Here is a 25,820-nt window from a genome sequence, read left to right as displayed (position 1 = left end):
CCTAATATTACTATTCTTGTATAACGTTTCTAGGCTGTGGTCTTTGCCACATGATTTCTGTAGGCTGAGGCAATTTTATCTATAGGGGAAATGATGATCGCTAACAGATCGAGTCAGGGCCCTGACCTACTGTAAATATCATGGCCTCTCGCTAAAGCTCTTCTATCGAGAAGTAAAATAAAGAGGCTAAACTGTGGAACTCATGAGACATGGGAATAAATGCACAACTCTCATTGTGATTGTGAATGTCAGGAGTCAGATAACAGAGCTGACTGCAGATCTGTCTGGGTGCTGAACTATTTGATCCAACTTTTGCAGGCTCAGCCAGCGCCTGCCAAGCTGCATTACCTCCCCGTGGTGCTGAATAATATAGGCCTATGCTATGGTTTCACACTCACACTTTTCACACCCATGTTGCCAAATGTTTCACGTGATTTGTGTTTGTATAGGCTGCTTTGTGCATGATTTCTCTATTGTACTACATCATGTATACCTCCACTACACTGCTTTGATACAGTATAAGTGGGGATTAACAAGTGAGTATACGAAATTCCCACTGAAAAAAGTGGATATACCTGCGCCCGACATATTTAACTGTACATTTGTGCTATCACATTGCCTCATTTAACATAACAGAGGATAAATGTGACAAACAAGGCTGAAATTAGTGCCAAGTAGGCAGCGCATGTGCGCAACTCCACAACCACTTACAACAACACCGCTGACATAACATGCTGACTGTCCGAGACTGACAGTAAACAAACTACAGCAGCAGACAAGTGCAATGATGAAATGTGAAAAATGATGCTGTCACAAAATACAGATAATGGATCAAGTGTACAGTCTGACAGCCATTACCACTCAACGGAGCGATCTACAGTACAGACACAACAGGTGGATTCAGGACCATGGTTAGCACATTGGCCAAACACCAGCTCTGCATTGAATTGTAATGTGCGCAAAAAGCTTATCGCTATTTCACAAAGAAGCAAGGAAGCCATGAAAGTGTTTTTATTAAAGATGGAGAGTATTTCATCATATTGCAAAAGGTCACTGAGTTCGCTTTGAAAGGAGAACAGGGCTAGATTGTTTAGATGTGCAGTCAGCATGCAAGATCTGATTGATATTTTGATACGGCCTGTAGTGGGGAAGAGTCTCTCAACAGTACATGAAGTCATAGGAAGGGTGATGATGGCCCTTAGTAGATTATAAATGTTTGGGAAAATATCAGGATTGCAGCTGTCCAAAACTTCAATAAGGGATGGGAATTCCTGAATTCCTACTTTCCAATGCAGTTGTTGAATAAAAACAGCTGTACACCAGCGGAACCCATCCAACTTGAAGCAGCTGGAGCAGTTTTGCCTTGAAGAATGAACAAAAATCACAGTGGCTAGATGTTCCAAGACACTTTTTGTTTATTTTTGTCTTATTTATTTATTGTTTGTTTGACAATAAAAATATATTTTGCATCTTCAAAGTGGTAGGCACCCCGCCCACTTTTAATTCCAGGTTGTAAGGCAACAAAATAGTAAAAATGCCAAGGGTGTGAATGCTTTCGCAAGTCACTGCAGCTAACATTAGCAGAGATTAGATGGAAGTCTTGCTAGCTAAAATTGTACTTTTATGTATATATAGTGTGTAAGGTTAGGGATGTTTTCTCAAAATTCCATTATGCATGTCTATTTATAGCCTAATGTTAGCTGGCTAACTAGCTAACATTGAACCTATTTGGTTAACTTTAGTTAGCTCTAACAATCGGTTGGTATTGCTAGTTAAAGCTTGCTGTTACCTTGCCAGCTGATGTTAGATGTTTGGCTTGTTAGATAATATTGAACCTATTTGGTTAACTTTAGCTAGCTATGACAATCGGTTTGTATTGCTAGTTAAAGCTTGCTGTCTTTGCTTATTTGAGCAGTTTTTGCCATGATATGGACTTGGTCTTTTACTAAATAGGGCTATCTTCTGTATACCTACCTTTTCCCAACCAACTGATTGGCTAAAACATTAAGAAGGAAAGACATTCCATAAATTTACTTTTAACAAGGCACACCTGTTACTTCAAATACAGTCCAGGTGACTACCTCTTGAAGCTGGTTGAGAGAATGCCAAGAGTGTACAAAGCTGTCCTCAAGGCAAAGGGTGGCTACTTTGAAGAATCTCAACAATAAAATATATTTTGAGAGGGTTTAACACTTACAACATGTATTATTTCATAGTTTTGATGTCTTCACTATTATTCTAAAATGTAGAAAATTATTAAAAAAATATTTAAAAAAATTGGGAATTAGTAGGTGTGTTCAAACTTTTGACTGGTACTGTATGTCATGCGTTTTACAGTGAAGAATAAAGATGGTTAACTAGGGGTCCTGGTTTCCAGTCTTATCAGATTTGCAAAGACAACCTAGGTTGTGTTCTTTAAGGCATATTGTATCAAAACCTTTTTAAACAATTTGCAGCATTCAAATTAAAATGTAAGTTTCTTATTGGAGTCCTGGTAGTGCCTCCCTGTTTCAGCTTATTTTCTTCTGTTTGGTGCATAATAAACACGGCCGTAGTGCGTGTGAATGTTCAATGTCTGCTTTCCCCTCTGGGCTTTTTAGCAGTGTGGTCTACTGTATCTCATGTTCAACTAGCTCTCATAGTCTCACATCAGGATTAGACGTTCATTCATGTTTTTCAAATGTCAAATTCCGAAGTTTGTGTTTAAGGTTAAGTTAAGCTGGATTCAGACGTTTAACCTTCTGCACCAGAGCCAGATGCTTAAGGTTAGGCATTAACTCTGAATGGTTAAGGTAACGGTTTAACGTTTGGAATAGGCTTAACCTTTCTAGCGCAGAGGAACCCTTCGACAACTTTCCCCTGAAATTCAAAAACATTTTTTGGAAATATGTAACTTTCACATATTAATAAGTCCAATATGGCAAATGAAAGATACACATCTTGTTAATCTACCCATCGTGTCCGATTTCAAAAATGCCTTACAGCTAAAGCACAACATATGATTATGTTAGATCACCGCCAAGTCAAAGAACACAGCTGTTTTTCCAGCCAAAGATAAGAGTCACAAAAAGCAGAGATGACACTCATAGGACATCATGTTAAACAATACATGTATGTTTTGTTCGATAATGTGCATATTTATATCCAAAAATCTCAGTTTACATTGGCGCCTTACGTGTAGTAATGTTTTGATTCCAAAACATCTGGTGATTTTGCAGAAATACTCATTATAAACATTGATAGAAGATACAAGTGTTATTCACAGAATTAAAGATAGACTTCTCCTTAATGCAAACTCTGTGTCAGATTTTTTTTTTAAATGTACGGAAAAAGCATAATCTGAGAAAGGCGCTCAGGGCCCAAAACAGCCAGAGGAAATTCAGCCATTTTGGAATCAACTAAGTTAGAAACAACACCATAAATATTCACTTACCTTTGATGATCTTCATCAGAAGGAACTCCCAGGAATCCCAGTTCGACAATTAATGACTGATTTGTTCCATAAAGTTCCATTATTTATGTCCAAATAGCCACTTGTTGTTCACGTGTTCAGCGCAGTAATCCATCTTCATGAGGCGCAGGCACTTCATCCAGAACTCGAAATGTTCCATTCCAGTCCTTTAGAAACATGTCAAACGATGTATGGAATCAATCGTTAGGATGTTTTTAACATAAAACATCAATAATGTTCCAACCAGAGAATTCCTTTGTCTTCAGAAAAAGCACTGGAACGCGAGGTAACTCTGTCGGGAGCGCGCGTCATGAGACCAAGGCTCTCTGTCAGACCACTGACTCAAAGAGGTCTCATGAGCCCCTCCTTTATAGTAGAATCCTCATTCAAGTTTCAAAAGACGGTTGACATCTAGTGTAAGCCCTAGGAAGAGCAACCTCATCCACATCTCAATGTGTATTCGGTAGGCCAAGCTTTGAAAAACTACAAACCACAAATAAGTGTCCGCCAATATCCCTTTCAAAGGCGTATCGCTAAACAAACAAGTATGCTGGATGTCTTGGAGGAAGCTTTAGAAGGATTCAGCAGGATTCAAATGTGCATACAGAAAGATGTACCACACAAGCATCTTGAGCAATGGGAAATATAAAACATGATCACCTAGATATTTCTGATGTGAGTTCGGGATTGTGCGGATCGTGACGTGACCAATTCACACAGATGTATCCGCATGCAAAGTGCACACACACACACAGACACATATTCATACACATTAAATCACACATAGACACTTGTACACACACATGCTAAGTCAGATGCACAGACAGACACACACAAAATAAAGATGTTGTTTAGCAGGAGGCCTGCTTTATCTGTTGACGCAAAGTCCTCTCAGAAGTTGTCTTTAATTAACAAATGTGTTTGTTCTCTCTCTCTCTCCTTTCTTTCTTTCTCTCTCACAGATGTCGGCTCAGGCTCGGGAGATGATGGTAAGATTGCTCAACTATTTCATCTTCACTTGTTTTCATTATCCCTTACTGTTATCTCTATAGTCATTCTCCTTCCCTAGAAACAAGACTGATCATGACACACTACTTGGAATTGAGGTTTCAAATAACACATCTTTCAGATTGTGGAAAAAATACGTCTTCACAAACATGCATGCATGCCCTCAGTGAACACACTGCATGGAATATTTGACAAACACTTACACACACACAGAGACATGTTTGTATTCTCTCAGACAAGCAGACACATCCTGACACACACCATGTTATCATACCCTTGAACTAAACATTCATGCATGCATACAGCAGACATGCTCTCAGGTGCTTCACACACACCCCTGTACCAAGCTATTATACACAGACACATAGTCTTGCCAATTCTCTGACCTCTTCCAACATACACCCCCCCTTCACAAAGCAATTATGCGCACATACATCCACTTCTGAGAGCGATTGTGCACCTTTTCCCCTAATTGTGACAAGTGAGAGACATTCTCTATATAGTGCACTATAGTGCACTACTTTTTACTAGGGCACATAAGTAATGCACAATGTAAGTAATATGGTGCCATTTGGTATGCAGCGATGGTCACAGAGACTGACGAGGGAAATTAGTATCTTCTCTGTCGCTTGCTCTCTCTCTCTCTTTCCCTCTACACACTCCTCCTCTTAATTCTGAAATTACTCTTCTCCTGGGGTAGCCAGATGTGCGTGCGTGTATGTGTATGTATTACCCCTTTCATATCTAGACAAAAACAATAAAAGAGGGGTATACCTGCAAGGAAGTTGAAAATAATGTTTGAAAGGGGGACATAAACATTGCCTACTATTTTTTTTACAGGCAACATACTGTGAATAGTGCCTGAAATAGGTATTAGTATGTGAATGGGGTTCATTTGCACAAGCTGGAAGTATTAGATGTACAGTATGTTCAATATTGTTTTTCAATGAGTGGTGGGAGTCAGAAGGGGTGTAGAGTGTGCAGACAATTGGAAAGGGGATTGGAGTATGGTGGCAGATCTCTGGATAAAATTTGAAAGGAGTGGGAATCTTTTGAGCAGATGACAGGAAAGGTGTGTGCTTACATGCATGTATGTAAGAGATTTCATTCTTGTAGCTGTATATTCTGTATAGAGGTGTTTGTGTAGCTCATGTACTGTTTATTTGTGTGTGAGTTAGTGTGTGTATGTGCGTTTGAGTGCACTAGTTCGTTCATGCTCACATTTGTGTGGTCCTGTGTGTATGTGTGTTTGTCCATGCAAGGGTGTTCATTAATGCATGCTCGTGCTGGAATAATCAGTTTCCCCGAGTCAGATATGAGAAACATATTACAATCTTCCCATTAACCTGCAAATGAGAGATGGACAGAGAGAAGCAGACATTAATAACAGAGTGGAAGGTTAACCAGAGATATATGTACAGAAATTACCAGAGAGATGAGGAAGAGAAATAAAGGGAGAAGCAGAAGGCAGAGAGTGATAACAGAAGTAGAGCGATAGAGATGGAGGGAGGATTGACAAAGATAAGGAGGAGGTAGCGCTAGATGGAGAGATAGCAGGAAGAAGAGAAGGAGGTGGAGAAAAGATGGCAGTTTATGGGTAAAGAGAAGGTTAAAGACAGAGTTACAGTATAGAAGGGGGGTTAGGGTAGTACAGAAGCACTAGCACTAGCACAAGAACAGCCAATAAAAATTACGGATGCACGATATATCGGTGAACATTTCGGAATCGGACAATATTAGCTAAAAATGTCAACTTCGGTATCGGCCCGTTGTCTATTTTAACACTGATGTACTAAACCCATGTCAAAGCTGATGTTTCATACCTATAAAACATAGGTACATGACGTAATGACGCCATGTAAAATTCTACACTACACGTGCACCACAGCATTCCTAACCTAGCCCACAATGTCTACAGTGTGGATCGAGCAGTCAACAAGTTGTGCAGTCATTTGAAAGAGTAATACAACTTCAGCGAGACAACTCAAAGGTGAAATTCATTAACGCCAAGATAATGGAATTCATTGCCCTTGACAATCAACCATTCTCTGTCGTGGGTGATGTTGGCTTTCGCTGACAGGTCGAGCACTGGAACACATGTTGCCCTACCGGAGTTACACAGTAATAACGTCACTGCTATTAGCTTCACGACATACTGTGGAACGTCGTTTGGATCTTTGCGTGTCAAAAAAGATACACATCAAATAACACGATTTGATGCGCTAAATACGCTTTTAATTTGACACGTCAAATAACACAGTTCTATTATAGAATGTTGTGTGGTATGAATTTGCATGTGCAAGCCAAGTGCCACCACTACTATTAGTAGCACAAGCATGCACCAGTCACAAACAATGTGTTTACAATACCGCGTTGGTAATAAAGCATTATTTGTTTGACCGCAACTTCTGGGATGGCTAGCTTTATCTTGGTACCTAGCTAACACCAATACAACCAGCATGAAAACAATTACCAGTAGAAACTGCAGTCATTTTTATTATTCTTAGCAATGATTTAGGAATCCTTGTGAGTAAGTATTATCTAGATAGCCACTCATTGTTCGCCTAGTGAAATTGAACTACAGTTCATGAAAATAAATAGCGAGCCAGCTCCTTAACCCTGTTGCCCAAAGCTAACGTTATAAGCAGCCAGCGAGCTTCATCTGGCTAGTGACGCTCGACCGGACCGGGTTATGTGTGGTGAACCTAGCCACAATAAGGATTAGGCACAATAGTGTAATTTGCGGTTTGCCTTCAAAATAAAAGTACCTCTTTGAAAGTCATGCAGAAGGTTACAATTTATGGAATAATGTCATATTTAGACTAGATAATGTTAAACCAGGTTGGAATGTGAAGCAATGAAATGGGGTATCAGTCTACTCGGTGACACCCACAGAACACAACTGTGAAGAGTTTACGGAAATATTACCATTGTTGCTCTTTTCGCGGGACTGTGACTGTGTGAAATAACCTCCCCAGTCAGCCTATTGTGTGTATTGACATTCACATTGCACTGTACAGCTTTACCTAAGGATTGGGGATCAATGAAAGGGGGTATCAGTCTACTCAATACCCAATAAAACATGCACGCAGTATTGTTTTTCCTCAAGAATAGTGTTCAATACACATACGTTGACAATACGTGTCTCTTTTTCACAGTTGTTTCAGAATCCTGCAATAAGTGCTACGACACTAATGTTCTCTAGGTGTCACTGAGTAGACTGATACCCAATGTCATTAATCCACAATCCATAGGTAAGGCTGTACAGTGAAATAATTATGCCCCAAATGCAATTCTAAAGTATAATACAATTTGTCAAATTAACAAATAATTGTCTTTTGTTTATTTTATATAACAACATTCCAACCTCGTTTAGCATGAGCTATTCAATTATGGCATAATTCTGCTATTTGTATTCATTTGCATCACTGTCAATGACACTTTTATTTTGAAGGCTAACAGCAAAGTTCACTAGTTCACTTCACTAGGCAGGTACAGGTTGGCAGACAGGCTCGGGATCAGGGCAGGCAGAATAGTCAGAACCTGGAAAACTATGACACAAAACTTGAGCAAAAGGAAGATGGGAAAGCACGCTGGTAAGTCCTGACAAGACGACCATAGAACACAGGTATAAATACACTGGGGATAATGGGGAAGATGGGCGACACCTGGAGGGGGGTGGAGACAAGCACAAAGACAGTTGAAACAGATCAGGGTGTGACAAACACATATCATGATTAAAAGGCTAGTCAAAATTGCAAACAACCATAAATACATGAATTTATATTGACATCCTAGAAAGTGGTACTGTTCAATCCACTTTCCCCTAACCTAAAAAATCTATCGTATTCATTTCACATTTCAACCGTAAAAAATTATCAATACACCTGACCAACAGCAGGGGGTGCAAGAGGCAGCGGAGTGGTTTATCTTACTTAGAAAACTTGCTTGCTTTTAAATCTATTTCCACTTTTTCTTTGCTTTATGTCCAAGGGAAGGCTATTCCAATGACAAATGCTTGTATTGAAAAATGTGCTCCTTGCTGTACTGTTTCAAAGACATAACACTAGCTCTGGCATTGTAACTGTGCTGGTTATAGACCATATCAATGTGGTTTTTCATATAATCTGGGGCACGATCATTTAAGGTGTCAAACATATGATGGAGTTGAAGTTGGTCCACTCTGGACTCCAAAGGCAACAATCCCACCTCCCGGAACTCTAGTACGTCTATGTGGGTCCTAGGAAGCACGTTAAACATATACCTGATAACATTAAGCATGAACCCCATTCTCTTTTTCAGATTTTTTGATAGCCCAATATACTAAGGCATAATCAATATGACACTGAATCAAGATTGAGACAAGCAATTTCTTAACTTTGATGTTATTAAACTATTTCATTATAATTTGTTTGCTGCTAAAATCCTTTCTAAAATGTCAATCAGGTCTCCCTAAAATGCTTGATCAGAAAGGGACACACCAAGATAAGTTAAACTTGTCTTAGATTCAATCTCCATGCCTGCACAGTTTACCTTTATCTTGTCAGCCCAGTCAACCAATTGCTAACAGAATGCAATTCTTTACTCAGGGTCTCCTCTATGTAAGCTGTATCCTTCCCTGATACCAGTAAGGCTGAGTCATCAGCATATAGCATAAGTTTGCACTTTACTCTATCTGGCATATCATTGACCTATATAAGAAATAGGAGAGGCCCTAAAATATATCCCTGCGGTACTACACAGGATATTTCTTGGGACTCTGACAGAACATCCCCAACATCACATACTTGTGTTCTGTTGCTCAGATAAGACCTAAACCAATTCACTGCTACATCACTTAGACCCATGCATTTCAGTTTCCTCAGGGAATATCATGGTCCACAGTGTCAAGGGCTTTATCCAAATCTAACATGAACCTACCTGTATAGTTCCCCTTCTCACTTTCCTGCTTGATGAGGTCAAAAAGGTAGCGAAGGCAAGTATCAGTGGAATGAGCTGTTCTAAAGCCAGATTGGACTTCATAAAAAATGTTTGTGCTCGAGAAGGTATGCCTCAACTTGATTAAAAACGAATCTCTCAACAACTTTGGACACAGGCCAGTAGTTTCCTAAATTTGTTTTACTGCTCTTCTTGTGGAGCAGAACCACCCTGGCTGTTTTGAGATCATTGGGGAATTTACCACTATTAATAGAAAGTTTTACAATATGCATTATCATTTTAGCAGTGATGCAATCATTATTCTTTATGAATCTTGCAGGAAGGTTCCAACCCAGTTGCTTTGTTTGTGCTCTTAAGCATAGCAGATTGGAAACTTTGTTCTCTGTTCCCATGCACAGCTCAAACAAATTGTTTGTGATACCTGTGGTATTGTACCGTCTGCTTCAAACGCATAGATCCCCAGAACGCAGCTCACTTTCCAGCTCACACGCTCAAACACATAGATCCCCTGAACGCAGCTCACTCTCCAGATCCCAATCACCTGATTTCTGATTCTCTGTTCACAAACCTGTATGTCATTTACACACTCTATTTAGTTCAGTTCTTTGCACCCCATCATTGTGAGGTATTGTTTGTTTTGATACACATTTCTATTCGGAGCTTCTTTTTCTCCCCGTATTAGTCCACCATTGTATCGTCGTTTTTGGCCATCCTCACTTAACGATGCCTTTTTCCCTATTCCCTGCCTGTACTTTTGCTGCCTATCAGATTTCCTGTCATCAACCTCTTGCCTGATCTCCCTGACTACGTCAATAGCCTTTTCCCTGCCAGTACTGTTACCTTTTTGGAGCACCTGTGTATGACCTTCTGCCGGCCCCTGGACCCAACTACCTGCCTCATCCTGTGGTCCTTTAAAGTTAAACACCTGCTGCACCGAGCCCTTGAAACCAGCTCTCTGTCTCCCATTGTTTTCTTGACAGCTATGGTAAAAGTTGTTAATGAAAGACTGGCCATAGTGTCCAGAGCAGGTCGGTAACTTCTTAACCAGAGATGAGGCTATAGTGGTAAAAATGTGTTAAAGTAACCTTTGCCTGGTCATAGCATAAAACTTCCTCAATATCCAGGCCAATACTACATGATTTTAACTTATGGAGAGTTTTTGAGCCAATGTCCTTTAATATTTTCCACAGTTTGAGGCTGACTTAAATTGTAATTAAAAGCATCTATGTAATGTTGGGATTTGACCTCATCCATTTTGTATTTTGCCTGGTTTCTACAGTTAATATAACCATCATAATCTTGTTGTAGATTTGTCCATTTGAATTTGGCCAGGTAGCGATCTCTTTTCCTTCTGAGTTCTAAGATCTCGGAAGTGAACCATTTCCCTAACCGCTGTATGATTCGAATTTGTTTTCGAATTTGTTTCATCGGAGCCATAGAGTCGAGTTAAAAAGAGTCGAGTTAAAAAGATACCAAGTTTGATCACCATCATCAGTTTACTACATACGACCAACCCAAATTTCCATGTACATATACAAAACGTTCCTTTGAGTATTGTTTCATAGACGGTACCTTCATGTATTTATTACCTGGCTCAAGTAGAATTTTTGATTTTGTTTTAACCAATATTTAACACCCATGACTGAAACCTTCTCTTGGTCTGATACTCAACAATCAGTTGTCTAAGTCCAAATAACTGATTGAAGTTATACAAGGCATTTACTAGTGTACTCATCTTGGGTGGTAACTGCACAATGGTATTAAAATTGCCAAGCAGAATACATTCCCTATCAGCAAGTACGGAGTACTCTGGGGCAGGGGTTCATCAAGGATCTCTCTCTGTACTTTGCTCTGTTCATATTTCCTAACTAGTCTCCAAGTCCCAGCTGCTGAAAAACATCCCAACAGCATGATGATGCCACCACCATGCTTCACCGTAGGGATGGTGACAGGTTTCCTCCAGACGTGACGCTTGGCATTCATGCCAAAGAGTTCAATCTTGGTTTCATCAGACCATAGAATCTTGTTTCTTCTGGTCTGAGAGTCCTTTAGGTAACTTTTGGCAAACTCCACGTGGACTGTAAAGTGCTTTTTTACCTAGGAATGGCATCCGTCTGGCCACACTACCATCAAAGCCTGATTGGTGCAGTGCTGCTGAGATGGTTGTCCTTCTGGAAGGTTCTCCCACCTCCACATAGGAACTCTGGAGCTCTTCCAGATTGACCATCAGGTTCTTGGTCACCTCCCTGACCAAGCCCCTTCTCCCCCAATTGCTCAGTTTGGCCGGGGCGGCCATATCTAAGAAGGATCTTGGTGGTTCCAAACGTCTTCCATGTAAGAATGGAGGCCACTGTGTTCTTGGGAGACATTCAGGGCTGCAGAACTGTTTTGGTACCCTTCCCCAGATCTGTGCCTCAACACAATCCTGTCTCTGAGCTCTACGGGTAACTCCTTTAACCTCATTGCTATGATATGCACTGTCAACTGTTGGACCTTAAATAGACAGGTGTGTGCCTTTCCAAATCATGTCAAATCAATTAAATTTACAACAGGAGGACTCCAATCAAGTTGTAGAAACATGTAAATGATGATCAATGGAAAAAGGATGCACCTGAGCTCAATTTCGAGCAATAGCATAGCAAAGGGTCTGAATAGTTATGTAAATAAGGTATTTCTGTTTTTAAAATTTTTAATACATTTGTAAACATTTCTCCAACCTGTTTTTGCTTTGTTGTTATGGTGTACTGTTTGTAGATTGATTTGATCCATTTTAAAATAAGGTTGTAACATAAAAGAAAAACTCAAGGGGTGTGAATACTTTCCGAATACTCCTTCCTACAGTGCATATCTCCCCATGCAACCTCAAGTCCATCCATTTTCAGAATCTAACAAGGGTTAAAATGCACATCATTCCTCGTAAAAACACACCGTTTCAGTTGCAGTTAATTCTATGAATGCTATCACCTGGTAGCTCCACCTCATTGTCCTCAATAGACCCATCGAGCCATGTAGCAGAAACTACTGCAGCCCGGGTGTTAGAAGCAAGGAGTTTTAATTCCTCTAATTTCGGCAGCAGGCTCCGTGCATTCACATAGATTAAGTAAAGTCCTCTTCGATTGAAACAATCAAACATGTTATTTCCACATGCCCACTGCTGATACGTCAACTATCTCTTCTAGATTGCACTCATTATCCCTGCTCATGGCCAGCAGCCCAATGTCAAATCAAATTTTATTGATCACATACACGTGTTTAGCAGATGTTGTTGTGTGTGTGTGTAGCGAAATGCTTCTGTTTCTAGCTACTGCAGTAAGGAAGTCTAGGACCCAGTTGCACAGGGCGGTAAGAAAATTGAAGTGGGTCTAGGATGGCAGGTAAGGTAGAGGTGATATGATCATTGACTAGTCTCTCAAAGCACTTCATATACATCTCATATGTATATACTGTATTCTATCTTAGTCTATGCCGCTCTGACATTGCTCGTCCATATATTTATATATTCATCATTCCTCAGATTTGTGTGTATTGGTTAGATGTTGTGATATTGTTAGATATTACTGCACTGTCAGAATTAGAAACATAAGCAATCCTACACCCGCAATAACATCTGCTAAACACGTATGTGACCAATAAAATTTGATTTCATGATGACAGAAGTGAGTTGGCCACGGAGAAGGACAGCCCACAGTCCTTGGTAGCGGGCCGCATCGTTGGCACTGTGTTATCCTCAAAGCGTGCAAATAAGGTGTTTAGCTTGTCGTCCCTGGTTTTCATTTTGTAGTCCATGCTTGTCTGTTGACCTTGCCACATACGTCTCATGTCTGAGCCAATGAATTGCTGCTCCACTGTGGTTTTCAGTTTGCATAAGTCCAGTGAAGTTCTTTGAGGGCCGTCGTGGTATCGGCTTGAGGTGGGATATACACGGATGTTACTATAACCGAAGCTAATTCTATTTTGAGATAATACGTCTGCATTTTATCGTGAGGTATTCTAGGAAATTAACAAAATGACTTTAGTTCCTGTATGTTATCACACTCTGAGTCATTAATCATGAAACATACACCCCCTCCCTTCTTCTTCCCGGAGAGAGATTTATTCCTGTCTGCGCGATGAACTGAGAACCCAACTGGCAGGACAGACTCAAACAGTATATCCTGAGAGAGCCATTTTTCTGTGAAACAGAGTATATTATAATCCCTGATGTCTCTCTGGAAAGAAATCCTCGCCCTGAGCTCGTAAATGTAATTATGCAGAGACTGAACATTAGCAAGTAATAGTAGTGGGTGGTTTGCACACCTCCTAAGTCGGACTAGAAGACCACTCCGAGTACCTCTCCTCCGCCGGTGGTGTTTTGGGTCGGCCTCTGGAATCAGTTCAATTGCCCTGGGGGGTGCAAACAATGGATGTGATTCGGGAAAGTTATATTCCTGGATGTAGTGCTGGTAGTGCTAGTGAGTTACCGCCGCTTTGATATCCAATGTTTGGCACTGCGTTTAAACAGCATACATTTCAAACAAGCCTAATATTACTTTGAGACTTTACAGCTTCATCATATGTAACCTGTTTCAGGGAACTAGGAATTTTGGGGCAGAAATGCCTATTGTAACATGTGAACTTTCATGTTCCTTAATAACAAACATGTGTGCCATCTGTAAGTATGAATATAATTGTTAAATTCAGAGCTTAGTTGGTTTAGCCATGAAAAAAGTAAGCAACCTTCCCGCTAGCCATGATTGGCTGAGATAATGAGTGGGCTGGACATGCCAAAAGATGAGTTTGGATTGGTGTGCCATGCACACTTCTGTCCATAACATGAGTCTGTCAGTATGTGTAGGTAATCCTATCTATCACAGCTTTTTGAAAGCTATCACATAGTAGAACTGAGTAAGTGTTGCCCTCCACTTTCTGGAGGACTGAGTTTTGAAATCGGTGGAATTAGAGTATGATAGCTAGGGAGATGGAGAAATGTCTGGCTTTTGATTGCAATATTCAGACAGAGTCAAAAAGAGAACACACAGAAGGCTGTTGTATAAAACACCTGTCTCCGGATTAAATCTTCAAACCAAGGGCAACCATGGCACCCGTGACAGAGGGAGAAGTGTCCATCCATGTATACAGGTAACATAGTCTAGCTAGCTACATTTTCAGATATTACACATTTCTAATTTTGTTAGAAACTTGTTTTCATTTGAAGTTAACACATACTGTTATCTATCTAGCTAATGTTAGCTGGCTGGCTCACTAACTAACACTACGTGTATGGTCTGTGTAGTAATATTATTTGTGTCTCAGAGCCATTTTATTGCTCATTATTGCCTAATGTTAGCTGGTTAACATTGAACCTGGTTGGTTAGCTACCAGCAGATTCATACAGGGTAGTAGCATTATGACTCCACTATGCAAAAAAAAAAACATTTCAATAGAATGTTTATGATGTTTATGATGTCACTGCGACAATTGTTGATAGGCGTAGCTGGTAAATTCGAAATCTACTCCGATTTCAGAGCACTCTCTTCTGAGTGTACCAGAGCACAGAATAACTGACGAATTGACGAACGCTCTAAAACCTGTTTTAACATGGTCCATGTTGGCAAAAAAAGCGAGTAAGTTGTTGCCAGCAGCAAAGTTGAAGTCACCAACGCTCTGGAAAACATAAAAACAGCCTAACCAGCTCTGCTGGAGTGACTAAAATGGTCAGAGTGAGCTGTTCTCTCATTTGTGTCTGGAAGTAGCTAGCAAGCTTGCCAACGTTAACCAGTTGGCTTGGGTGCTTGGCTGTTGTTAGGCCAGAATTATTTGGATCAACCCTACTCCTTGTCCAGAGCATACAGTGTGCGCTCTGAACGCTTCGGGACCAAAACGCTCTGAATTTACAAACAGACAATCTGAATTACGAACGCCCAGAGCACACTCTGACACTCCTGATTACATTTTTGAACACACTCGTAGTATAAACCAGCCTTAACTCTTGGAGACTTTGATTGTTTAGTACATAGCCTCACATGTGACTCCTTGGCCCTTGTGTGGGGTTCGGGTCTGTGGGACCCATTTTCAATGTTTACTAAAAGATAACTTATCAAATGAATTATTTCTTCAACATAAGAGTCATTGGCCTTTGCTAATTTTCTGTGAAGAGCATGTAAATAACACAATTTCATTGAGTGCACACTATGCACCACCTACACATTTATATTACATAAGCTGTGTTGGGGTCCTCTGGACCCGAGGGTAGGTAAAGTGTGTGTGAGATGTGGATTGTGTATGTGTGCCATTCAGAGGGTGATGGGCAAGACAAAATATTGAAGTGCATTTGAAGGGGTATGGTATTAGGTGCCAGGTGCAACGGTTTGTGTCAAGAACTGCAACGCTGCTGGGTTTTTCATGCTCAACGGTGTTCCGTGTGTATCAAGAATGGTCCACCACCCAAAGGACACCAAGCCAACTTGACACAACTGTGGGAAGAATTGGAGTCAACATGGGCAGCATACGCTTTCGACACCTTGTGGAGTCCATGCCCCAACGTATTGAAGCTGTTCTTAGAGCAAAAAAGGGGGTGGTACAACTAAATATTAGGAAGGTGTTCTTAATGTTTGGTATACTCAGTGTATATGATGGCAGTTTGCTAAACAAATGCCGACCCGATTGATAAGAATTCAAGGTGTACCCTTGAATTCTAAATCGCAATGTCACCAGCATAGCTCCCTCACACCATCACACCTCCTTCTCCATGCTTCACGATGGGAAACACACATGCGGAGATCATCCATTCACCTACTCTGCGTCTCACAAAGACACGGTGGTTGGAAGCAAAAATCTCAAATTTGGACTCATCACAACAAAGGACAGATTTCCACTGGTCTAATGTCCATTGCTCGTGTTTCTTGGCCCAAGCAAGTCTCTTCTTATTATCGGTGTCCTTCAGTAGTGGTTTCTTTGCAGGAATTTGACAATTTATTATTTTTTTCCTTTATTTAACTAGGCAAGTCAGGAAAGAACAAATTCTTATTTTCAATGATGGCCTAGGAACAGTGGGTTAACTGCCTGTTCAGGGGCAGAACGACAGTTTTGTACCGTGTCAGCTCGGGGGTTTAAACTTGCAACCTTCCGGTTACTAGTCCAATGCTCTAACCATTAGGCTACACTGCCACCCCATGAAGCTTGATTCACGCAGTCTCCTCTGAACACTTGATGTTGAGCTGTGTCTATTACTTGAGGGCGGCTGAATCAAATCCCCAAACTGACAAGGTAAAAATCTGTCGTTCTGCCCCTGAACGAGGCAGTTAACCCACTGTTCCCTGGTTGGCCGTCATTGTAATTAAGAATTTGTTCTTAACTGGCTTGCCTAGTTAATTAAAGGTTACATTTAAATTAAATAAATAAAAAACTTGATCTCTGTGAAGCATTTATTTGGGTTGCAATTTCTGAGGCTCTTAACTCTAGGGATCTTATCTTCTGCAGCAGAGCCAGTTTCATCATAGCGCTTGACGGTTTTGGTGACTGCACTTGAAGAAACTATCAAAGTTCTTGACATTTTCCAGATTGACTGACCATGTCTTTTAAAGTAATAACGGACTGTCATTTCTCTTCGCTTTTTTGAGCTGTTCTTGCCATAATATTGACTTGGTCTTTTACCAAATATGGCTATCTTCTGTATATCACCCCTACCTTGTCACAACACAACAGATTGGCTCAAACGCATTAGGTAGGAAAGAAATTCCACAAATTAACTTTTAACAAGGCACACCTGTTTATTGAAATGCATCCAGGTAACGGCTGAATGCCAAGAGTGTGCAAAGCTGTCATCAAGGCAAATTTATATATGCAGTATATACATACATACATACATACATACATACATACATACATACATACATACATACATACATACATACATATATATACAGTATATATATTTATATATATTTATACATACATACATACATACATACATACATACATACATACATACATACATACATACATACATACATATATATACAGTATATATATTTATATATATTTATATATATTTATATATATTTATACATACATACATACATACATACATACATACATACATACATACATACATACATACATACATACATACATACATACATACATACATACATATATATATATATATACCTTTATTATCTTCCCCTAACCAAGACTGAGACCTATTATTTGTTTTACAATGATATGCAGACGTTACCCAGTACATTAGTTTAGTCCGCTAATTGGAGTAAACTAATGGACAGTAACTTCTGCTTCTGCTTCCAGCGTATACATATGCCATATACAATTTACGGACACTTTTTTTACAATAGTTTTCTTTTGTTTGTTTTTAATCCCATCCTTCAGCTTTCCTCAACCCCTCCCATCTATCTCTGAAGAACATCCAGTTTTGATTTCTATTTTCCATATATTTTTATCTGTGCTGTTTCACAAAGGTTCTGAACCTATATACATTTTACAGACACACAGTGGCGACCTGTCATTCAGGGCAGGAGGAGCATGATCCCCACACTTGTAGCTTACCTGTTTTGCATAATATTTTGCCATTAACATTTGTCACATATTAGTTTGCAAACAATGTAAACAATATTTGTTACTTTCTTGAGTAAGGCAGTTCCAAAATGCAGGTGTTTCAGCCTAGCTGAGTGCATTCTGTGGAAAATACAGAGCGTAGGTGTTGCTAATATTCTCCAGTTTCGCCGTGATTAGCTCAGTGTTCTGTCACTCATGGGGACAGTATGTCACCGCCAAGTCTGACATGGATGATTGACTGGCCCGGAGCGTTTCCAAAACCTCCCAATGGAGAGTGGGCACCCCTGTATGTCGAGCAATGCAACATAATATATATTTTTTGTATTCTTTTTAACATTTATTTAACCTTTATTTAACGAGGAAAGTCAATTAAGAACAAATTCTTATTTGCAATGACGGCCTACCACGGCCAAACCCTAACCCGGACAACTCTGGGCCAATTGTGGACCTCCCTATGGGACTCACAATCACGGCCGGTTGTGAAACAGCCTGGAATCGAACCAAGGTTGGTAGTGAAACCTCTAGCACTGAGATGCAGTGCCTTAAACCACTGCACAGAATTATCAGCATTGAAAGGACAGCATTCTCCATGTCTCTCTTTCCCTCTCATCTCCTCTCTCTTATTCTTCTTCTCCTTCAGCCTTTGTAAGAGTCAGTGGCTTAGTGAAATGATTGTGTAACATAATTTGTGTAATTTGTTTTATGGCTTATGGCCTGTAGTAGGTCAAACTTTATGCTATGCATGTCTATACTGTGTGTGTGTGTGTGTGTGCGTGTGCGTGTGCGTGTGTGTTTGTGTCTAAAGTGTATGTGTGAGTTGACTAATCCATGCCTAAAGATTCCACTTAAGTTAATTGAAATACCATATCTGAACTGAAGGTGATTAATCAAATTATAATTCTGAAACCACAGCGATATGGATTTGATTCCACTTCATTATGTTTAATTAAGTGTGAGATTCCGGTACGGCCCAATTGTGAATTCAATTTTGATTGATCTCCCATAGTCAATACATACTGTAGCGACACACAATAAGTTTAGCAAGTTACTCCCTGCCTGTTACTCCCTCCCTGCAAGTTACACTTAACAACTGTGACCTGGCCAAGAATAAAGCGAAGCAGTTCAACACATAAAACAACAGAGTTACACATGGAATAAACAAACATACAGTCAATAATACAGTAGAAAAAAGTCTATATACAGTGTGTGCAAATGAGGTAAGATAAGGGAGGTAGACAATACATAGGCCATGGTGATGAAATAATTACAATATAACAATTAAAAACTGGAGTGATTGATGTGTAGAAGATGTGCAAGTAGAGACACTGGGTGCAAAGGAGCAAAATAAATAAATAAATAAATACAGTATGGGGATGATGGTTGGATGGTAGTTGCATTGGCTATAATAATGATGGGCTATGTACAAGTGCAGTGATCTGTGAGCTGCTCTGACAGCTGGTGCTTATAGCTAGTGAGGGAGATATGAGTCTCCAGCTTCAGTGATTTTTGCAGTTCGTTCCAGTCATTGGCAGCAGAGACTGGAAGGAAAGGCGGCCAAAGGAGGAATTGGCTTTGGGGGGGCTAGTGAGATATACCTGCTGGAGCACGTGCTACGGGTGGGTGCTGCTATGGTGACCAGTGAGCTGAGATAAGGCGGGGCTTTATCTAGCAGAGACTTGTAGATTACCTGGAGCCAGTGGGTTTGTCGACAAGTATGAAGCGAGGGCCAGCCAACGAGAGCGTACAGGTCGCAATGGTGGGTAGTATATGGGGCTTTGGTGACAAAACTCATGGCACTGTGATAGACTGCATCCAATTTGTTGAGTAGAGTGTTGGAGGCTATTTTGTAAATGACATCGCCAAAGTCGAGGATCGGTAGGATGGTCAGTTTTACGAGGGTATGTTTGGCACCATGAGTGAAGGATGCTTAGTTGCGAAATAGGAAGCCGATTCTAGATTTAATTTTGGATTGGAGATGCTTAATGTGAGTCTGGAAGGAGAGTTTACAGTCTAACCATACAGACACCTAGGTATTTGTAGTTGTCCACATACTCTAAGTCAGAACCGTCCAGAGTAGTGATGCTGGACGGGCGGGCAGGTGCGGGCAGCGATCAGGTTGAAGAGCATGCATTTAGTTTAACTTGCATTTAAGAGCAGTTGGAGGCAACAGAAGGAGACATGTATGGCACTGAAGCTCGTCTGGTTGTTAGTTAACACAGTGTCCAAAGAAGGGGTGGAATTATACAGAATGGTGTCGTCTGCATAGAGGTGGATTAGAGAATCACCAGCAGCAAGAGCGACATCATTGATGTATACAGAGAAGAGAGTTGGCCTGAGAATTGAACCCTTTGGCACCCTCATAGAGACTGCCAGAGGTCGAGACAACAGGCACTCCGATTTGACACAGTGAATTCTATGAGAGAAGTAGTTGGTGAACCAGCCGAGGCAGTTATTTGAGAAACCAAGGCTGGGAACGCCACTGTTCCCCATTCATGGAATGCAAAAATATTCTTAGAAATATTTAACCTCCACACATTAACAAGTCCAATAGCTCAAATGAAAGACAAACACCTTGTTCATCTACCCAGCGAGTCAGATTTCTACATTTACATTACATTTAAGTCATTTGGCAGACGCTCTTATCCAGAGCGACTTACAAATTGGTGAATTCACCTTATGACATCCAGTGGAACAGCCACTTTACAATAGTGCATCTAAATCATTTAAGGGGGGGGTGAGAAGGATTACTTTATCCTATCCTAGGTATTCCTTAAAGAGGTGGGGTTTCAGGTGTCTCCGGAAGGTGGTGATTGACTCCGCTGTCCTGGCGTCGTGAGGGAGTTTGTTCCACCATTGGGGGGCCAGAGCAGCGAACAGTTTTGACTGGGCTGAGCGGGAACTGTACTTCCTCAGTGGTAGGGAGGCGAGCAGGCCAGAGGTGGATGAACGCAGTGCCCTTGTTTGGGTGTAGGGCCTGATCAGAGCCTGGAGGTACTGCGGTGCCGTTCCCCTCACAGCTCCGTAGGCAAGCACCATGGTCTTGTAGCGGATGCGAGCTTCAACTGGAAGCCAGTGGAGAGAGCGGAGGAGCGGGGTGACGTGAGAGAACTTGGGAAGGTTGAACACCAGACGGGCTGCGGCGTTCTGGATGAGTTGTAGGGGTTTAATGGCACAGGCAGGGAGCCCAGCCAACAGCGAGTTGCAGTAATCCAGACGGGAGATGACAAGTGCCTGGATTAGGACCTGCGCCGCTTCCTGTGTGAGGCAGGGTCGTACTCTGCGGATGTTGTAGAGCATGAACCTACAGGAACGGGCCACCGCCTTGATGTTAGTTGAGAACGACAGGGTGTTGTCCAGGATCACGCCAAGGTTCTTAGCGCTCTGGGAGGAGGACACAATGGAGTTGTCAACCGTGATGGCGACATCATGGAACGGGCAGTCCTTCCCCGGGAGGAAGAGCAGCTCCATCTTGCCGAGGTTCAGCTTGAGGTGGTGATCCGTCATCCACACTGATATGTCTGCCAGACATGCAGAGATGCGATTCGCCACCTGGTCATCAGAAGGGGGAAAGGAGAAGATTAATTGTGTGTCGTCTGCATAGCAATGATAGGAGAGACCATGTGAGGTCATGACAGAGCCAAGTGACTTGGTGTATAGCGAGAATAGGAGAGGGCCTAGAACAGAGCCCTGGGGGACACCAGTGGTGAGAGCGCGTGGTGAGGAGACAGATTCTCGCCACGCCACCTGGTAGGAGCGACCTGTCAGGTAGGACGCAATCCAAGCGTGGGCCGCGCCGGAGATGCCCAACTCGGAGAGGGTGGAGAGGAGGATCTGATGGTTCACAGTATCGAAGGCAGCCGATAGGTCTAGAAGGATGAGAGCAGAGGAGAGAGAGTTAGCTTTAGCAGTGCGGAGCGCCTCCGTGATACAGAGAAGAGCAATCTCAGTTGAATGACTAGTCTTGAAACCTGACTGATTTGGATCAAGAAGGTCATTCTGAGAGAGATAGCGGGAGAGCTGGCCAAGGACGGCACGTTCAAGAGTTTTGGAGAGAAAAGAAAGAAGGGATACTGGTCTGTAGTTGTTGACATCGGAGGGATCGAGTGTAGGTTTTTTCAGAAGGGTGCAACTCTCGCTCTCTTGAAGACGGAAGGGACGTAGCCAGCGGTCAGGGATGAGTTGATGAGCGAGGTGAGGTAAGGGAGAAGGTCTCCGGAAATGGTCTGGAGAAGAGAGGAGGGGATAGGGTCAAGCGGGCAGGTTGTTGGGCGGCCGGCCGTCACAAGAAGCGAGATTTCATCTGGAGAGAGAGGGGAGAAAGAGGTCAGAGCACAGGGTAGGGCAGTGTGAGCAGAACCAGCGGTGTCGTTTGACTTAGCAAACGAGGATCGGATGTCGTCGACCTTCTTTTCAAAATGGTTGACGAAGTCATCTGCAGAGAGGGAGGAGGGGGGGGGGGGAGGAGGATTCAGGAGGGAGGAGAAGGTGGCAAAGAGCTTCCTAGGGTTAGAGGCAGATGCTTGGAATTTAGAGTGGTAGAAAGTGGCTTTAGCAGCAGAGACAGAGGAGGAAAATGTAGAGAGGAGGGAGTGAAAGGATGCCAGGTCCGCAGGGAGGCGAGTTTTCCTCCATTTCCGCTCGGCTGCCCGGAGCTCTGTTCTGTGAGCTCGCAATGAGTCGTCGAGCCACGGGGCGGGAGGGGAGGACCGAGCCGGCCTGGAGGATAGGGGACATAGAGAGTCAAAGGATGCAGAAAGGGAAGAGAGGAGGGTTGAGGAGGCAGAATCAGGAGATAGGTTGGAGAAGGTTTGAGCAGAGGGAAGAGATGATAGGATGGAAGAGGAGAGAGAGCGAAGGTTGGGACGGCGTGATACCATCCGAGTAGGGGCAGTGTGGGAAGTGTTGGATGAGAGCGAGAGGGAAAAGGATACAAGGTAGTGGTCGGAGACTTGGAGGGGAGTTGCAATGAGGTTAGTGGAAGAACAGCATCTAGTAAAGATGAGGTCGAGCGTATTGCCTGCCTTGTGAGTAGGGGGGGAAGGTGAGAGGGTGAGGTCAAAAGAGGAGAGGAGTGGAAAGAAGGAGGCAGAGAGGAATGAGTCAAAGGTAGACGTGGGGAGGTTAAAGTCGCCCAGGACTGTGAGAGGTGAGCCGTCCTCAGGAAAGGAGCTTATCAAGGCATCAAGCTCATTGATGAACTCTCCGAGGGAACCTGGAGGGCGATAAATGATAAGGATGTTAAGCTTGAAAGGGCTGGTAACTGTGACAGCATGGAATTCAAAGGAGGCGATAGACAGATGGGTAAGGGGAGAAAGAGAGAATGACCACTTGGGAGAGATGAGGATCCCGGTGCCACCACCCCGCTGACCAGAAGCTCTCGGGTTGTGCGAGAACACGTGGGCGGACGAAGAGAGAGCAGTAGGAGTAGCAGTGTTATCTGTGGTGATCCATGTTTCCGTCAGTGCCAAGAAGTCGAGGGACTGGAGGGAGGCATAGGCTGAGATGAACTCTGCCTTGTTGGCTGCAGATCGGCAGTTCCAGAGGCTACCGGAGACCTGGAACTCCACGTGGGTCGTGCGCGCTGGGACCACCAGATTAGGTGGCGCGGCCACGCGGTGTGGAGCGTTTGTATGGTCTGTGCAGAGAGGAGAGAACAGGGATAGATAAACACATAGTTGACAGGCTACAGAAGAGGCTACGCTAATGCAAAGGAGATTGGAATGACAAGTGGACTACACGTCTCGAATGTTCAGAAAGTTAAGCTTACGTAGCAAGAATCTTATTGACTAAAATGATTGAAATGATACAGTACTGCTGGAGTAGGCTAGCTGGCAGTGGCTGCGTTGTTGACTTTGTAGGCTAGCTGGCAGTGGCTACGACAATAGCTGGCTAGCTAACCTAGAAAATCGCTCTAGACTACACAATTGTCTATGATACAAAGACGGCTATGTAGCTAGCTAGCTACGATCAAACAAATCAAACCGTTGTACTGTAATGAAGTGAAATGAAAATGTGATACTACCTGTGGAGGGAAGCGGAATGTTGACCGGGTTGTTGAAGTTCTATTCGGTAGACGTTGGCTAGCTGTTGGCTAGCTAGCTAGCAGTATCTCCTGCGGACCGAAGTGTAGATGCGACCGCTCGCTCCATCCCGGAAGCAACAGAAAACATAGCACATATTTATGTCAAACCACCATGAAGACACAGACGATATGCAGCCATTTTGTAGAAGAAAAGATGCAATCACAAACGCAGGATTAAAAGAAAAATAATTCACTAACCTTTTGAAAATCTTCATCAGATGACAGTAATAGGACATGTTACACAGTACATTTATGTTTTTTTCAATAATATGCAATTTATATCCATAAATCTCCGTTTACATTGACGCCATGTTAAAAAAATGCAAAAAAATGTCCGGAGAAATTATAGATAGCTCCGCCAGATAACAGCAATACACATCATAAACTTTGACTAAATATACATGTTCTACATATAGTTAGAAAGATACACTGCTTCTTAACTTCTTGAAACTCCCCATACCGGATCCGGGTTTGTGACTAAAGCCTCAGGCTCATTAGCATAACGCAACGTTAACGATTTCTGAAAATCGCAAATAAAATGAAAATAATGCGTCTGCTCTCAAGCTTAGCCTTTTCTTAACAACACTGTCATCTCAGATTTTCAAAATATGCTTTTGAACCATAGAAATGGACTAATTTGTGTAAGAGTATGCAAAGCTAGCATAGCATTTTGAGTAGCATTTAGCACGCCACATTTTCACAAAAACCAGATAACCAAATAAATAAAATAATTTACCTTTGAAGAGCTTCTGATGTTTTCAATGAGGAGACTCTCAGTTACATACCAAATGCGCAGTTTTTCCTGAAAGCGTCTGTGTGTAGGAGAAATCGTTCCGTTTTCTACATTGCGTCTGGCTACCGAAACGAACCGAAAATTCAGTCACCTACAACGTAAAACTTTTTCCGGATTAACTACATAATATCGACCGAAACATGGCAAACGTTGTTTGGAATCAATCCTCAAGGTGTTTTTTCACATATCTCTTCATTGATATGCAGTTCGTGGAAGCTTACTTTCCTCTCTGTATCCCATGGGAAAATACTGGCAGGTGACTTTTGCGCACCAATTTCGGCGCAGGACACCGGGCGGACACCTGGTAAATGTGGTCTCTTATGGTCAATCTTCCAATGATATGCCTACAAATACGTCACAATGCTGCAGACACCTTGGGGAAACGAAAGAAAGGGCAGGCTCATTCCTCTCGCATTCACAGCCATATAAGGAGACAATGGAAAACAGAGCCTCAAAAATCCTGCTCATTTCCTGGATGCCATCTCATCTTGGTTTTGCCTGAAGCTCACGTTCTAGGGCACGCACAGAGAATATCTTGGTCGTTCTGGACACGTCAGAGTGTTTTCTTTCGAATGCTATCAATTATATGCATAGTCGAGCATCTTTTTGTGACAAAATATCTTGTTTAAAACGGGAACGTTTTTCATCCAAAAATGAAATAGCGCCCCCATAGATGTAAGAGGTTAATGCAATCGCTGTGTTACATTTATTTTTAACGTTACAGAATTCGTTCACTAGGCAATAATCTGAGGCGGCGCTCAGACGTAAGCAATATTTCTCCGCTATGTTGGAGTCAACAGAAATACAAAATTACAACATAAATATTCCCTTACCTTTGATGGTCTTCGATCAGAATGTAGTGGAAGGAGTCATACTTACCCAATACATCATTTGGTTTCAAGTAGTGTGTCTTTGTATTAGCATATGCTAACAGCTTCAGCTGAAATGCACCCAAAATGAGTTCTGGTCCCGCACAGTTGCGCATCAAAACTTCATAC

The 25,820-nt window shown here is 42.0% G+C and overlaps 1 protein-coding gene across 1 annotated transcript in view; it reads left to right on the top strand.

Moving 5' to 3' along the window:
• Positions 1 to 25,820, top strand: part of LOC135519914 (tomoregulin-2-like) — a 202,277-nt gene that overhangs the window by 98,641 nt on the left and 77,816 nt on the right. Inside the window, exon 4 of the mRNA XM_064945129.1 lies at positions 4,414 to 4,440. Coding sequence (XP_064801201.1) covers positions 4,414 to 4,440 — 27 coding nt within the window. The remainder of the gene's footprint in view (positions 1 to 4,413; positions 4,441 to 25,820) is intronic.

The sequence above is a fragment of the Oncorhynchus masou genome, chromosome 29, assembly GCF_036934945.1.
Source record: "Oncorhynchus masou masou isolate Uvic2021 chromosome 29, UVic_Omas_1.1, whole genome shotgun sequence".
Taxonomy (NCBI): Eukaryota; Metazoa; Chordata; class Actinopteri; order Salmoniformes; family Salmonidae; genus Oncorhynchus; species Oncorhynchus masou.
This window is presented reverse-complemented; position numbering and strand designations above follow the sequence as displayed.